Source organism: Cataglyphis hispanica, chromosome 3 (assembly GCF_021464435.1).
Source record: "Cataglyphis hispanica isolate Lineage 1 chromosome 3, ULB_Chis1_1.0, whole genome shotgun sequence".
NCBI lineage: Eukaryota > Metazoa > Arthropoda > Insecta > Hymenoptera > Formicidae > Cataglyphis > Cataglyphis hispanica.
In genome coordinates, this window is record NC_065956.1 from 6,429,238 (window position 1) to 6,442,934 (window position 13,697).

At 41.4% G+C, this 13,697-nt stretch overlaps 1 protein-coding gene across 7 annotated transcripts in view; it reads right to left on the reverse strand.

The window, feature by feature from the left end:
* Nucleotides 1-5,494: 5,494 nt before the first annotated feature.
* The window catches only part of LOC126848178 (uncharacterized), a 59,699-nt gene continuing 51,496 nt past the window's right edge, over nucleotides 5,495-13,697 (reverse strand). For all 7 annotated transcript variants that reach the window (XM_050588844.1, XM_050588846.1, XM_050588845.1 and 4 more), the window contains one exon: nucleotides 5,495-7,341. In XM_050588844.1, coding sequence (XP_050444801.1) covers nucleotides 7,159-7,341 — 183 coding nt within the window. In that variant the 3' untranslated portion in view covers nucleotides 5,495-7,158. The remainder of the gene's footprint in view (nucleotides 7,342-13,697) is intronic.

The following is a 13,697-nucleotide window of genomic DNA, read 5'->3' on the forward strand; positions in this document are numbered from 1 at the left end:
TCTCATTCTCATTCTCGCTCTCTTTATATCTCTTTCATATCATCTCACACACGCTCGATCGGTCCAAATATTTCTTCGTTCTCTCTCTCTCTTTCTATCGTTTCCCTCTTTTCGCAAATAACGTATAGATCGCGGCGGTCTATATGGTCCACGGGACATTTGGCTACAGGTAACGTATTTTTGTAGGCATTCAAAGTTTACGAGCTTCTTGCTATTTTAAGTGGAGCGCGAAAGATTATATAGCAAAGAGATAGGCAAAAGTGGTCCGCCGAGTGTGGCTTGCTCGCTTCTCGTTTCGGTTCGATCAACTTTTCATGGAATGACAGATGCATTATTTGTGAAAAATATTAAAAAATTTCTATGAAATAAATGCGATAAAGATTTGTCATTCAAGAAAAGAATCTATGATAAAACTTTCATGTTGGAATATTTTCCGAGAAAAATATTTCTTTTTTCTAAAAAAAAAAAAAAAAGATTAATTATATTTACAAAATTTAATCAGAATATAGATTGATATTCTCTTGTCGTGTTTGTATATTTGAAAGTTTGTGAGATAAAGCAAAAAGAATTAAATAAGACGACATGGTTGCGTGAATACTAAATCGATGAGCGAGATTAAATCGAGATACGTATTTCGATCGACGAGCGAGTCACATTCGAGAGGCTCAGAGATAAGCGGGGGTTTCCAAGTGGCACGGTGACACAAATGATCGACCTATCGATCGGAGCCGTGGGTCACTGTTATGTGTCCCAGCGTGCTCCGCTAAAGAGAACGGAACCGTGAGCGACGGTTGGCACCTGACTGTGGCTGGGGCGACAGAATCGCGAATAATTCCCTTACTTCTAGACACGAGTACTACACATCCGAAGAACGTACACAACAGTCATTTTATGGCAAACTTATACAGTCTGAGCAAACGAAAATTTTTCATAAGATCTTAGACAATTACAATAGTATTAAGGGCAAGTGTATGTCTGTGTAATCATGTAATATGCACATCGCATGTGTATCAGCGTATATATATGTGTGTATATATATATGTGCGTGTGTGTGTGTGTGTGTGTGTGTGTGTGTATGTGTGTGAGAGAGATTTTGTGTACAACGAGTTCTTGTGTCTCCATACATTCAAATTTGTGTGTTATTTTGAATCGAAAAGTAAGAGGGGCTCGTCCGCTCAGCGCGAAAAGAGTTTCGATCATCATAATCACAAATGCGCGCTTTACAGCCTACTATGATAATTTATTGCTAGTAAAAAAAGTTTGATTTTACGGAGAAATACAAGTGTTAGTGTATATCGATCGATATTTGTCTCGCATCGAGTGATATCCTGCAGAAAGATCCTCAAAAGTTTATCCGTGCGCGTGAATACGAAAGAGCCCATCTCCCCTCCAATACTTTCGAACTCGATTCTTCGGGATCGTAATTACGAAGAAAGGCAAAAATTGCCATTCTTAGGAGAAGGGAGGTTTAATGGATTATTTAAAACAAAAAAAAAATATATATATATATATATATATATATATATGTATATATATATATGTATATATATACATATACATATGTATATATATATATGTATGTATGTTTGTATATATGTATATAGGTATATGTATGTATGAGAGGGAAATCTCGATCTTAGAAAATATGCGTCGTTAAACAAAAATACACGAATCTCAATGGTTGGTCCGATAAGACTAGTCGATTATCTCTTTACAGCGCCGGGGAGTTTGAGACCTCGAGCTTTCACATGTTTTGCGACGAGTATGATAATAGAAATAATAAAATAATCAATAATACATATTAATAATAATAATAATAATAATCGGTGATCGTACTATGTCGTAGATGATTACTGAGTGCGAACGCAGTGATAAACAGTTGTTTTTTTGTTGTTTTTTTTTCGTTGTTATAAACCTAGCTATCCGAAGAAGATCGCTACAACAACGCCGTTATCCTTCGCCTCACGTCGAATATAATGGTTTATCTCTTTAATTCTAATAATCTTATTTTTATCTAATTGAGGTATCGGCCAATCGAGCCCCGATGCCGTTCGTTTTGACAAACCGTTTATCGAGAGAGAACGAAAAAAAGTCGAGAACAAGAAGAGAGAGAGGAAAAGACTTTGTGTGCGCGGACGGGCGGAAACGAACGGCGTCGACCGCTGAATTCGCGCAACAATCGATACCTCCAGGAGATCATATGAAAGATTCATTAACATATACTTAATCTTACGAGATTACTACAAACTAACGCGCGCGCGAACGCGTAATATAAAAAAAAAATAAAGAAAAAGAAAAAAAAAACAGAACGAGGTGGGACAAAGAAATGCAATGAGAGAAAAGCGCAACCGTAGTTACGATAGTACGTTAAATTGTATCTTCGGAAAGGGTTTTTTTTCATAAAAGGGGCAGGGATGTATTATAATATTCAATGTGATTATTCGTTATAATAATCGGATATTTTATTAATAATTACGAGATCACAGTGACGCTTTGACGCGCGGGGATCTCGGGTGGGCGGGCTGCATCTACTGCTGTACTGCTGCATTCTTTTTTGTCACATTGTATGGGTGTGTATGTGTATACGTGTGTGTGCGTTTGTCTTATATATTACGCGTGCAAAATACATACATATATACATATGTTGCAGATTTTTGTTTCCCCTTCTAACGCAGAAAGACGCTCGAGAAGACCGCGTGTCTCGTGTCTTCCCACGTCAAAAGTTGTTCAACAGTTGTGGTTAAATTCTGTCAAATGTGTGAACTTTTTCGCCGGTAAGCGTATCAACAGCCTGCCCCCCACGATCCGCATAGTCACAGTTACAGCTTATTTCCCACCTTCGACTTACGCCCTTCGACCTCCATCAATCTTCGAAAAATCGTCTCGTCTCCACTACCCTTATAACACCATCTCCCCGTTATACTTTCTCCGAGCACATACCCCATCGAAATATACGATTCTCTTTCCACCGCACACAACGAGTTATCATCTCTCTTTCGAAACAATAATATTCCCGAATATACCATTTAAAATATATATATATGCTTTTATATATATATATATCTTCCATATTGTATATATATATTTTTATATGCGTTTATTTATATATATCATTATTATATCCTCAATATGGCTGACTACTACCTAAGTGCTTTTACAGAGCAATTAATCTAAAAAAAAAAAAAAAAATTGAACAAAAAAAAGAATGAAAAAAATATATCGGGAAAAACCGTAGTTCGAACATTATCGCGTTTTTTACGGCCCCGAAAAAGCGACTATGTACATGCGCCGTATTTTCTCACTTTCAAAATTTTCCTCCGACAAGTATATATATATATATTTAATATTCCGTCCCCGGGCCAAATTCGGCGAACTTGCTCTGCCTTTCCCTATCTATGTACGGAGTAAAAAGAATTAAATGGCTGCGGCCTTTCTTTTAGGCCGTCACGCGCCACGTTTCACCGCGCTGCAGGAAAACGGGAATTTTCCCTTTGGTCGGAATGCAACAACCTCCACGAGAGTAAGAGTCGTTCCCCTCTTAAAAACTCGTGGCCCTCCCAGTGACAACGACGAACACTATCTATATCGTATCAAATATGTATATACGATAATTTTGTACCGTTGCGTGCTCTCTCCGCGAAAGGAGCAAGCTGCACAGAGGAAATCCAATTAAAGATTAGAGATTCTGCCGATGAGAGTGGGAGACGAATCATACCGCTGAATCCAGACAAATTTCTCGCAACAGCTGTCAATGGACCTGACAGTTGGCGCGAATTCGATAATCGGCGCGAATATTATTCAAATTTTGACAATTTTATCAAGTTTTGACAATTTTGACACGCCGATTGTAAGAGCCAAAGTTCCGAATAAATATGACGAAAAATTATTTATGTAAATTGTAACTATTAGCCCGTGAAATTAGAATTCCATGATATAATTTTGATTTAAAACCTTATAATTTACATGTGGGTATATAAAGAGCATTTCTTTTAAACATCCTTCTGTGGTCATTTTTCATCTGTTTAATAAATTCAAAAATATAATAAAAATTGCTATTTGTATATTAAGATCATAAATTTGTTATGGATTAAATTAATTTGCTAAATGCCTCGATGGAAATCTAATCTCACCATAGTTGGATTTAACGAATGGCCCGCGTTCCGCAGAAATGGATTTGAGTTTTTAAATATGAGAAATATGCTCGCAAAAACACGACAGAATAGAGCGCGAAATACGATGAAAATACACACGATAAGGGCTCGAAAATTTGCGCGTACTGAGATTAAAACGACGCGTTAAATACTTTTTTTTTTTTTTCGTCGTCTAAGACGACTTCTCCTTGCAGCGCGTTTCACGAATTCTCGTATTCTTCGTATTCCCTTAAAATATCTGTGTCACGACGCTAACTACTTTCGTCTTTAAGAATTACGGACACCGACATTATTATTGACTTTCCACAAAGCCGCTCTCACGGAAGCGTCTGGCGAGGATTTGCTTATCTCGAAAAATGGCAGTAATATATCTCGCCCGCGCATCTACATATACTATTTATTCCTCATAAACGCCTATTAGAATAGAAAAACTGTATCGCCTATAAATAAATACTATGGATCTACACATTGGAATACTTCGACGGAGTAACGTCACAATCAGCCTATCAATAGGGAGACAAAGGAAAAACGCAGTAGACTTGCACTCGGGGAAAAAAGAAAACGCGGCCCGCAGGGACGACTGTACAGCAGCCTCAAATAGTTTTGGTCTCGATAGTCTGCAACCGAAAGCCCAAGGATATACGCGTTTCCTCCTTTTCACTCGCAACTTTCTTCGCCATTCCTATATAACCCTAAGAAAAATCACGAAATGAAAAATTCTGGCCCGCTCGGCCATGAAAATCGAGACTCTCTGGATTGTCGAGTGAAAACAACATATGACATTTTATCGATACACGTTACGCTCGAGATTACGTTATGTCGCGCGCAACGAAACTGTCATCGATAAATTATATATATATATATATATATATATAGCATTACGAAGCGGGAAAGTGAAACGGAGGGAATCGCGTAGAAAACTGAGAACAGGTGAGTCATAGAACGAGAGAATCGATAGACAATTTGCCGATAAAAGAAAAAGGGTAGAATCGCGCGGGAAAGAGAAGGAAAGAGAAGGATATAGACGAGTTGTAGAAAAAGTACGCACAGAGGAAAGAGGGAAGTGCTCTCCTTCCGATGCGCCGCGAAAAGGCGTCCCGCATGAATGAGGGCGCCCACCTAATAGCTAAGCTACCGGAGATCATTTGAAAACTGTCCACGGGAGTCGCAGCTAGCCAATCAAGATGCTGCGATCCTCGGCCTATATAATCGATTATCTATTTTAATTATTATAACATCGACTTATTTTACTGAGTTTGTTTATTATTTTAATAGAGATAAAATCCTCTATACATACACAAGTTTGCTCCCCGTCTCCACCTTACTTTCTCGTTCGTCCCCTATTCTCTTTTTTTTTTTTGGAATACGTCGTCATCTCTCTCTCTCTCTCCCTCTCTCTCGACATCTCTTTGTGTATATATACATTTCGTCCACGTCGCTCCGACATTTAGCAAGGCCGATCGATCGTAACGAAAATGTCAATCGATTGTAATTCAGACGGAATAGATTCGTTGATTAGGTTCGCGGTATCGTTAGATCAAGTGTAACATTGAGCAAACCTCGCGAAATGTCGTCGCGTAGCGTGGCGTCGTTAGAGAAAAAATACACGGACAAATTTTCGACCCCGTCGAGCGATATCGGTCCGGAGACTGAGTTATCTACAAACCGCACACCGAAGAAGTAGTCTTTCTATCTTGGCGAGACCAAGAGAGGGACGGACGCGTAAAGAGAAGACGTCGGAGAATAAGGGACGTTGTGGTCCGCCCTCTCTCGTTCCCGTGTAATCACACTACTTTATTTAATTCTCTTTATTTATCCGTAATGAGATCATCATTTGATTATTGGGTTTAATCCTCTTTGGATCTCGTCCTTGGCTCGTCCCTCTATATCCTCTCCCTCCTCGTGTCGTCTTGGGCTCCGATTGACGCGATGTAATACGCAATTCGGTTACTCTCGCCCGAGTTATCTCCCCTAAAACTCTCCAGCCCCCTCTTTCCTGTCTTTCGCCCTCCGCTTATAGATTCGCAGGGCGAACTATCGGCACGTACAGCGTTCGAGAGAATGACTCCTGCATCGCGCGAGAATGCGCTTGTACTTCGTAATTCCTCGCCGTCGCTACTTCTCGCCTTCATCGTTTCATGGCAATCACAGTCATAATTTATCGACAGTACGCAACTCGAATAGCAGCGAGATGGAAATAGATCGGGCGAGTAAAGGTCGAGCGGCGAAATGTCGATTTAATCGATAAAAAATAATCAAGAAATCAGTTCTTAATTAAATATCTTATCTACTCGTTCCAAAAAGGAATGAAGAGAAACGCATTTAATAGAGAGCGATTCTGATTCATCAAATCAATCGATAATCAATTATCACAATTATCAATTAGCAAATTTATCAATTATTATAATCATTATCATTATCGATTATCAATTATCAAGTCAATCGTTATAATCATTAATTATCCTATATTAAATCAATTATTATTATCATTAGGAAATGAATCAAATTATTTATAACCAAAAATTAGAAATATATGGATCCACCATCGGTGCTTTCATTGTCATGACCAATTATATTAATATCTTCCAAGTAGTCAGAAGAGTCTTCTAAGTCCGTCAGAAAACGATCGAAGTCAAGCGCATTCTTGCGTAGTCGCGTGCGGCAGGGACGCGCAAGATACAAAACAGATATACAAAATACAATCGGAGTTATCGGAGTGAACATACAAACGAGAGACTATTCGTCTTCTCGATACATTCTACCTCGATCCATAATCCATCGTCCGATCGCAAAGTGAGATCCGCAGTACGCGTCGCAGACTGCACTCCATCTCCTCTCAAGACGATCAGTCCGGTCGAGGATTCCCGGACTTCCGGAAGACATCCGGAAAGGAATTGCTGGCGGAAGTCCGTCCGTTCTAACGGCTCACAAGGCCGTCGTCGTTCCGGTCCCTGACACGATCGCCGATCGGTCCCGCGGGAACGATAGCTGGGCGAGATCGGCGCATCTATCGCAGGCGAGAGACGAGTCTCCAGCCGAGGTACAGGGCCACCGTTGCCCAGAGGGTCTCTCGCAATGGCGTCGGGATCAGCAGCGACAGCAGACTGTCAGTGGATGACGAGTTGCTGTTGCGACCATTGGACAGACCCGGACCGATCACCGGCAACCTCGACTTCTCGGTCTCGGCATCCTGCAACAACAAGCAACAACAGCGATCGTTCAGCATCGTTCGATTCTGTGACATGAATAAAGAGAGCTAAAATTAGTTATTTAAAGCCCTTAAAACGATATCAAAACATTATGAGTCAATATCTCATCATTATCTGAAAAGCACGTAGAAATGAAATGAATTTAAAATGAAATAAATTTATAATAGCAGTGATTAAATCGCTAATCTCTGCAAAAATGAACAGTGCAAGAAGTATCCGGTGGTAAGCGAGCACGTAACCAAGTTTCTCCGATACTTTCGTGAAGACTTAGCGAAGGCGACCTGTCGTAAGTCTCTCCGCATAGTAGATCCGGAAAGTTGGAGAATGGGGTACGGAAAGGAATGACGTACGCGCGCGGGGTTAAGGTTCCTAATTGGGAGTGTCCTAATTGGACGGAATTACCGACGATCCGGCACTCTCTTGCGGCTAAGCCTTCGACGAAGGAGAAAAAAGGGGAAGAAAAAGCGGCGCGGTCGTTTTATCGAGTCCCCTTATCCCTACGAATTTACACGCAGAAACGACGACGACGACGACGTTGTAGAGGGGAAAAAGATCGCGTCTCGCAAAGTCCATAGCGTGTCTACTCTCTTACGTTTCCTTTACGTGCAAACCACTCGCGACCCGGAAAAAAAGTTCAATTAAAGCCTGCTTATTAACGACACTAATTACCCAATTAACTTCCATTCCGCTGCGTCGACTAACGCTCGCGGCTACTGGTGTTGGTGCTTCGTGCCAAGAATCGTGCAAATGGCTCGCGCGCAAAAAGAAATTCCGTTAGAGCGTACTTATAAACGATACTTATCCAATTAGTTTGTGCTATTTTTTGATATGTGATACCTGGTATATAATAATTCCGTGCATTAGCGGTTCACGATGATGCTGCATTAAGGAAAACAAGAATAAGATCCCTCTGTGGATTTTTTTGCGAAAAAATTCATTTGTGATAACATCAACGAAAATTCCATTCTCGACAATAAATTAAAAATTTGTATTTATTGTATTTGTCGGTTTTATTTCTCGAGACAAGTTATGAGCGAGGTGTCGTGTCGAAAAACGATTGATATATCTCTGTAAAATATTGCTAGAGAAGTGTGACCTTATCTGGAATACAATATGAGGAGAAAATCCATTACATCGACCTAGCCAAAGTCCGAGGAAATTATCGCGGATCTTGATGCGATACGATCTCGTAATATCTCGCGTGAAAGAACAATCTCCTGCCGCAGGACGATTAACTCCCAAGGGTTCCTTTTGTTTCTCCATTTTGCCACCCCTCGCTCTCCCTCCCACGCCGACGTTATCTCGACTCCGACCCGCGACTTCCGATTCCCGTCTCGTCTTAATCCACTCGCTGCGACCGGACGTGCAATAATAAACGCCCGGGAAAACCCAATCGTTGAGGTGGCGGGCTTTTATGGGACGACCATAATATCTGGACATCGTCGCTGGTTCGACCCCACGAGGAGAGAGAGAATGAGAGAATCGCACGCTCTCACACGTTCGCAATCACGCGCGGGAGAAACATTCGATTCGTCGTTGGCGCGAGAAGAAAGATTATCTCGGATGTGAATAGGGCGGAAAGTAAGAGGAGTAGACGAGAAACGTCACATTAAGGGAGAATTATGTGGGAGGGCGCGAGAGTGCTCTGTCGTGGGAGTTCTATTCGTCAATTAATAGTGTCCCTTCCTCTTGCCGCAAAATCACGCGTTCATACCATAGGGCGAGTCTTCGTAACGCAGGGAGGGATCCACCCGGTATGATCTACGCCCGTTAATGTTTAACACATACGAGAAGAGCTACGAGACCCGTCACCTGCGACAATAATCGCGGGACAAACTCTCTCTCTCTTTCTTTTTATCTTCCTCTCTTTCTGTAAAACATATCGTTATTTTCCGCGCGTATAAAAAAGCTATAGAAATATTACTGTCATTTTATAGCTCCATGGTTCGAAAAAGAATGTTGTTTGAGAAATACATAGTTTATTTTGAATATATCATTTGTATACAAGCAGAAAAATTTTTTATATCAAGATTATTTTATAAAAAAACAAAATGTGATGGATATTGTTTATATTTATATCAAAAAGTGTATTATATCTGTATAACAAATTTGAAATAAAACGTTAAATATATATATAGAGAAAGCACACATTAAATAATTGTCAGAAATTAAAATACTTGCATTTACACAAAGGAAACGCGCCGTCACGATAGGTGAGTCAATCCTGTAGATTTAAAAAGAGGAAAGAAAACAAGGGCACATACATATAATTATATGTGGCAGTAGAACAGTATAATCGGAAGTATAGCATCAAATGCATCATGGATTGGAAAGTAAATTGTGAGAAAAGATGCAGCGCGTTCGTTGCTTTACGACGGATGAATCGTAAAATGTAAATTTCCCCGTGATTGCGCCAACCGCAACCAATTCTTCAAGCGCATTGCGAAAGGCGAATCAATACATACATCGCATTTTCGCGCTTACATAGAACCTATCTCAGTACACTTGTTATACTAATTTGTATTAAAAAAATGGCACAAGTCACATTTCAATGAACAAAATAAGGACTCGCTTATTTCCTTTTATACGTCGTATAAAAGTAAATCAATTTGCGTGCGGTGAGATAAATCATCGAGATAAAAATCATGCGGTGCGCTCGCGCCGCGATTTATGGCGAATTCGATCGCCGCGGAAAAGGATGTCAAAAAAACGATTACGCACGAGCGACTTTTGCGATGGAAAGAGAGAGAGCGCGATGCTAAACGAATCGTTCGTCTCTTTCTCTCTTATAGAGAGGCCTTTACAGCCACGCGCGACTACTGGTAAGATGGATTATTGCGCAACATAATTGCGTGGTTTGCTGGGGAAACGGCTCCAATCTTTTGCCACGGAGACTAAATAAGAAAAAGCTGATGGAAAACAGAAGTTGTGGTTGTTGCCGCTCATTCGATAACGCGCAATGCAGCCGATGAAACGAGCTGCGCCTAATCAATACCAAATAATCGGCGATAACAAAAGTATTGTCTCAAACGAAGACGAAAATAAGATCGTTAATACAGCTTCAGGGGGCACGTCGATCAAGTGCGATTATCTAATGCCTCGATCAATATATCACTTTTAAAATTTAAATAAAAAGAAATTTTCATTATTATTGGTTAAAGTATTATATTATTTATGATTGGTAATATAATAGTTAAATGTCGATCAGCGTTAATTCTTACGATTGCACGATTTCCGTACACAAATGTAGTAATAAACTACGTTTGTGGATACTGATTACTAACGTATTGCAGAAATTACTCGCGACTTTCACTATTTTTCGCGAGGCGGTCGCCTACCTCAAGCAGAATATTATTATTACATGTATCGTTAGATATATGAAGTATTATATAAATTATCGGCTAAATGATGCCGGCAGGCGAAATCGAACAGGCAAGGTATACGATAATAATTTTCTCTCGTTTTCAATAAAGTAAGAGAACGATGGCGGGCGAGCGGGAAGTTTGCGCCGCGTGACAAAGTGTCATAATTTGCGCGCAGATTACGCGCAGTAGCCGTGTTTCGCGAGAGGATAGCAAGAGCGACGTCGCGGCACTGGGTAGGGTGCACGCCGGTGCACCGGCGAAGGTGAAAATAAGACGTAAAGGAGAGTTAAGCGGTTTGCGTGCGGTGAACACGTAGGCTACACGGCCGAAGAAATATCGACGACTTTCTTGCGTCGAATCCCTCTCTGTCCTCCTTCCCTTCCATCCCTCCTCCCATGTTGCGCCATCGCGAAAGATCCGTTATCTCACCGCGAGAAGGGTATACTAATGTATCAATTTGCGCGTCGGTCAGATCGTTTAAACTACTAGATAAATGTCAGCGCGTTTCTCTGTCAAACGCCACCTCTCCCGCGGACACGTTATTTCGCAAAGTTCTCCTCTCCGCGCCAAGAGAAATTAGATCGAGTCGTGTTTGGCAATTTTTTTTAAACTGTCTTTTCCGATATAGGCGAGGATTCGCGAGTAATGAGTCTCTCGAAGCGGTATCGGAATTCCGTCGAGGAGGAAATTGCCTGACTTCAATTTCCCGAGCAAAATACGGCGAGGAGAGTCGGCTATTTCCCTGTTTCTGACACGTTGGAGCTCACTATATCTCGCCGTTTTATGGCATGCGCGCGCCCGCTCACTCATAATCCTGTATATTACATAAAAACCAAGTTACCAGGTGTAACCCTCTTTACGCAGAGGTCAATGAAAATGCGTACGACTATCCCATTTACCGAGCAAGTGTAGAAACGATGATCGAAAGGCTAATCGAAAGAGCGAGATCGGAGTAGGAGCAAACAAGTGGCGAGGGGGAGGAGGAGGAGGGTGAGGACTCCGATTGCGCGAGATAATTGAAGATAATTTTCTCTCGGCCTGTGGCCACGGCTCGTGCTGCCATGCCCACTTAACTTTCACGTAAGGGGATGTGGCCACTTAGCCGTTTACATGCTCGCTTACTCTCCATGCATATGTAAAGCGCCGTCGGTGGTTTCCCGTGATGGGTAGACGCAAGGAGAAAGGGAGGAGGAAAGAGCAGATACGAGAGGATCTCTCTGTGACTTATGACGTACTCCCGGAAGTCTAGGCCGCGAAAAGCTTTTAGTCACGTCGAGGAAACCGCGATCCGATGGTGAGTTTTGGCCACTATGTGCTCGCATGACGATATCTCTGACATTTATTTACGAATTTACACAAATAGTGTGACGATGACGTGTGTCTCACGTGCGTTTTTGTCATGTGATGAAATGCCAAGATGAAAATATTACAAGTCAAATTTGGCAGATGCGAAATTTATTGCATTTGACGCTATTACATTTCGACGTAAAATATCTGTCGACAATATTTGTAGATTTTATCGAATGGCGAAATGATTTAAATTTCAATTTTTATAAAGCGAAATTGACGTAAACAAGCCACAGCTCACCGACTTACGAACCGTGTTTCCAGTGGTAATTAATCTGACATTTCAATTTCTTCGGACGCGCGCAAACAAGAGAGTAGAACGAAGACGACGACCCTGCTGAGGATTCTCGGCGATTCGTATTATCAACAAGGCGCTCGAGTTACCGTGCCGAGAAACCGATCGGTATCCGATCTCTCGTCTACAGCGAAGAGGAGAAAGATTTCTTCAATTTCACGGGTCTGTTCGCCCCCTTCAATTACCGGCACTTAACCAGCAATAATTAGACGTTCCGGGATTGGGTATCACGCCGACAGACCTTTAAAGCGGATAAAAGCGAGACGGAATAAAAGAGGAACACCCTTTCCACCTCGTGTTTACGTCCGACTCTCTTCCCTTCACTTCCTTTCCTTCGTCTTTCTTTCCCTATTAATGTCTCATCCTCCCGCCATTCACTTTCTTTCAATCCGCAACGGCAAACAAGAGTCGTCGTAAAGCTGGGGAGAATTGTCTTGTTCATCGATACATTTGATTGAACGACTTTCTGCAGTCTTTTAATGGCGAGGGGATGGATATCTCGTAATTCTGTCAAAGTAGTAATCAAAAACTTCCCGCAATAATTGCGTTTCATAATTTATTTCGCGCATTTTGCAAAATCGATGAGCCGGAATCGTCGGTATAATATTAGCATCGCGTAATATGCTCATCTCGATTAATAATACACAATAAAAAAGATTATATTCATAATAGAATAGTATGTGTTAAAGAATGTTTGAAATTCAAATTTTCAAAAAACAAAAATTGGCAATCTCTCGTATGTTTCTTGGCATCTTTAGCAAAGAGGTGTTTATTTCCCGCACTACGAAGATATTCGCCGTTTTTTCTTCTAGCAAACAGTCTGAAAAAAATCCTCCGAACATCTCTCTCTCTCTCTCTCTCTCTCTCCCTCTTTCTCTCTGTCAAGCTCAAGCTAAGAATGCGAAAAGATATCGATCTCTCAAGATAATATCATATAGACACCGTTTCAACTGCGCTGCGTTAATCTCGCAGATGATGACATTACGTGCCTTCGCTACACGCACCAAATATCTCCCGGTCCATCTCTCTTATCCGTTCGTTCGCCAAAACGCACACAATCGCTGCTTCCTTTCTTCCGACCGCAAATAAGAGAGGAGAACCGTCATAAAATCCAGGAGAAGAACCATGCTAGTCGGCGATACATATTTGATCGAACGACCGAACCGCGGTCGTCGGAAGGAGGGGCGAGGGGGGACGGGTGAAGTTTTGATGAAGTGCCGGTGGCACGGGGCACGTACACATGGGGGGGCAATACTAGACGTCTCGAACGGTGGTGAAGCCGATATTTATTGTACCCACGGGACACGTACACACGCACACACATATATAT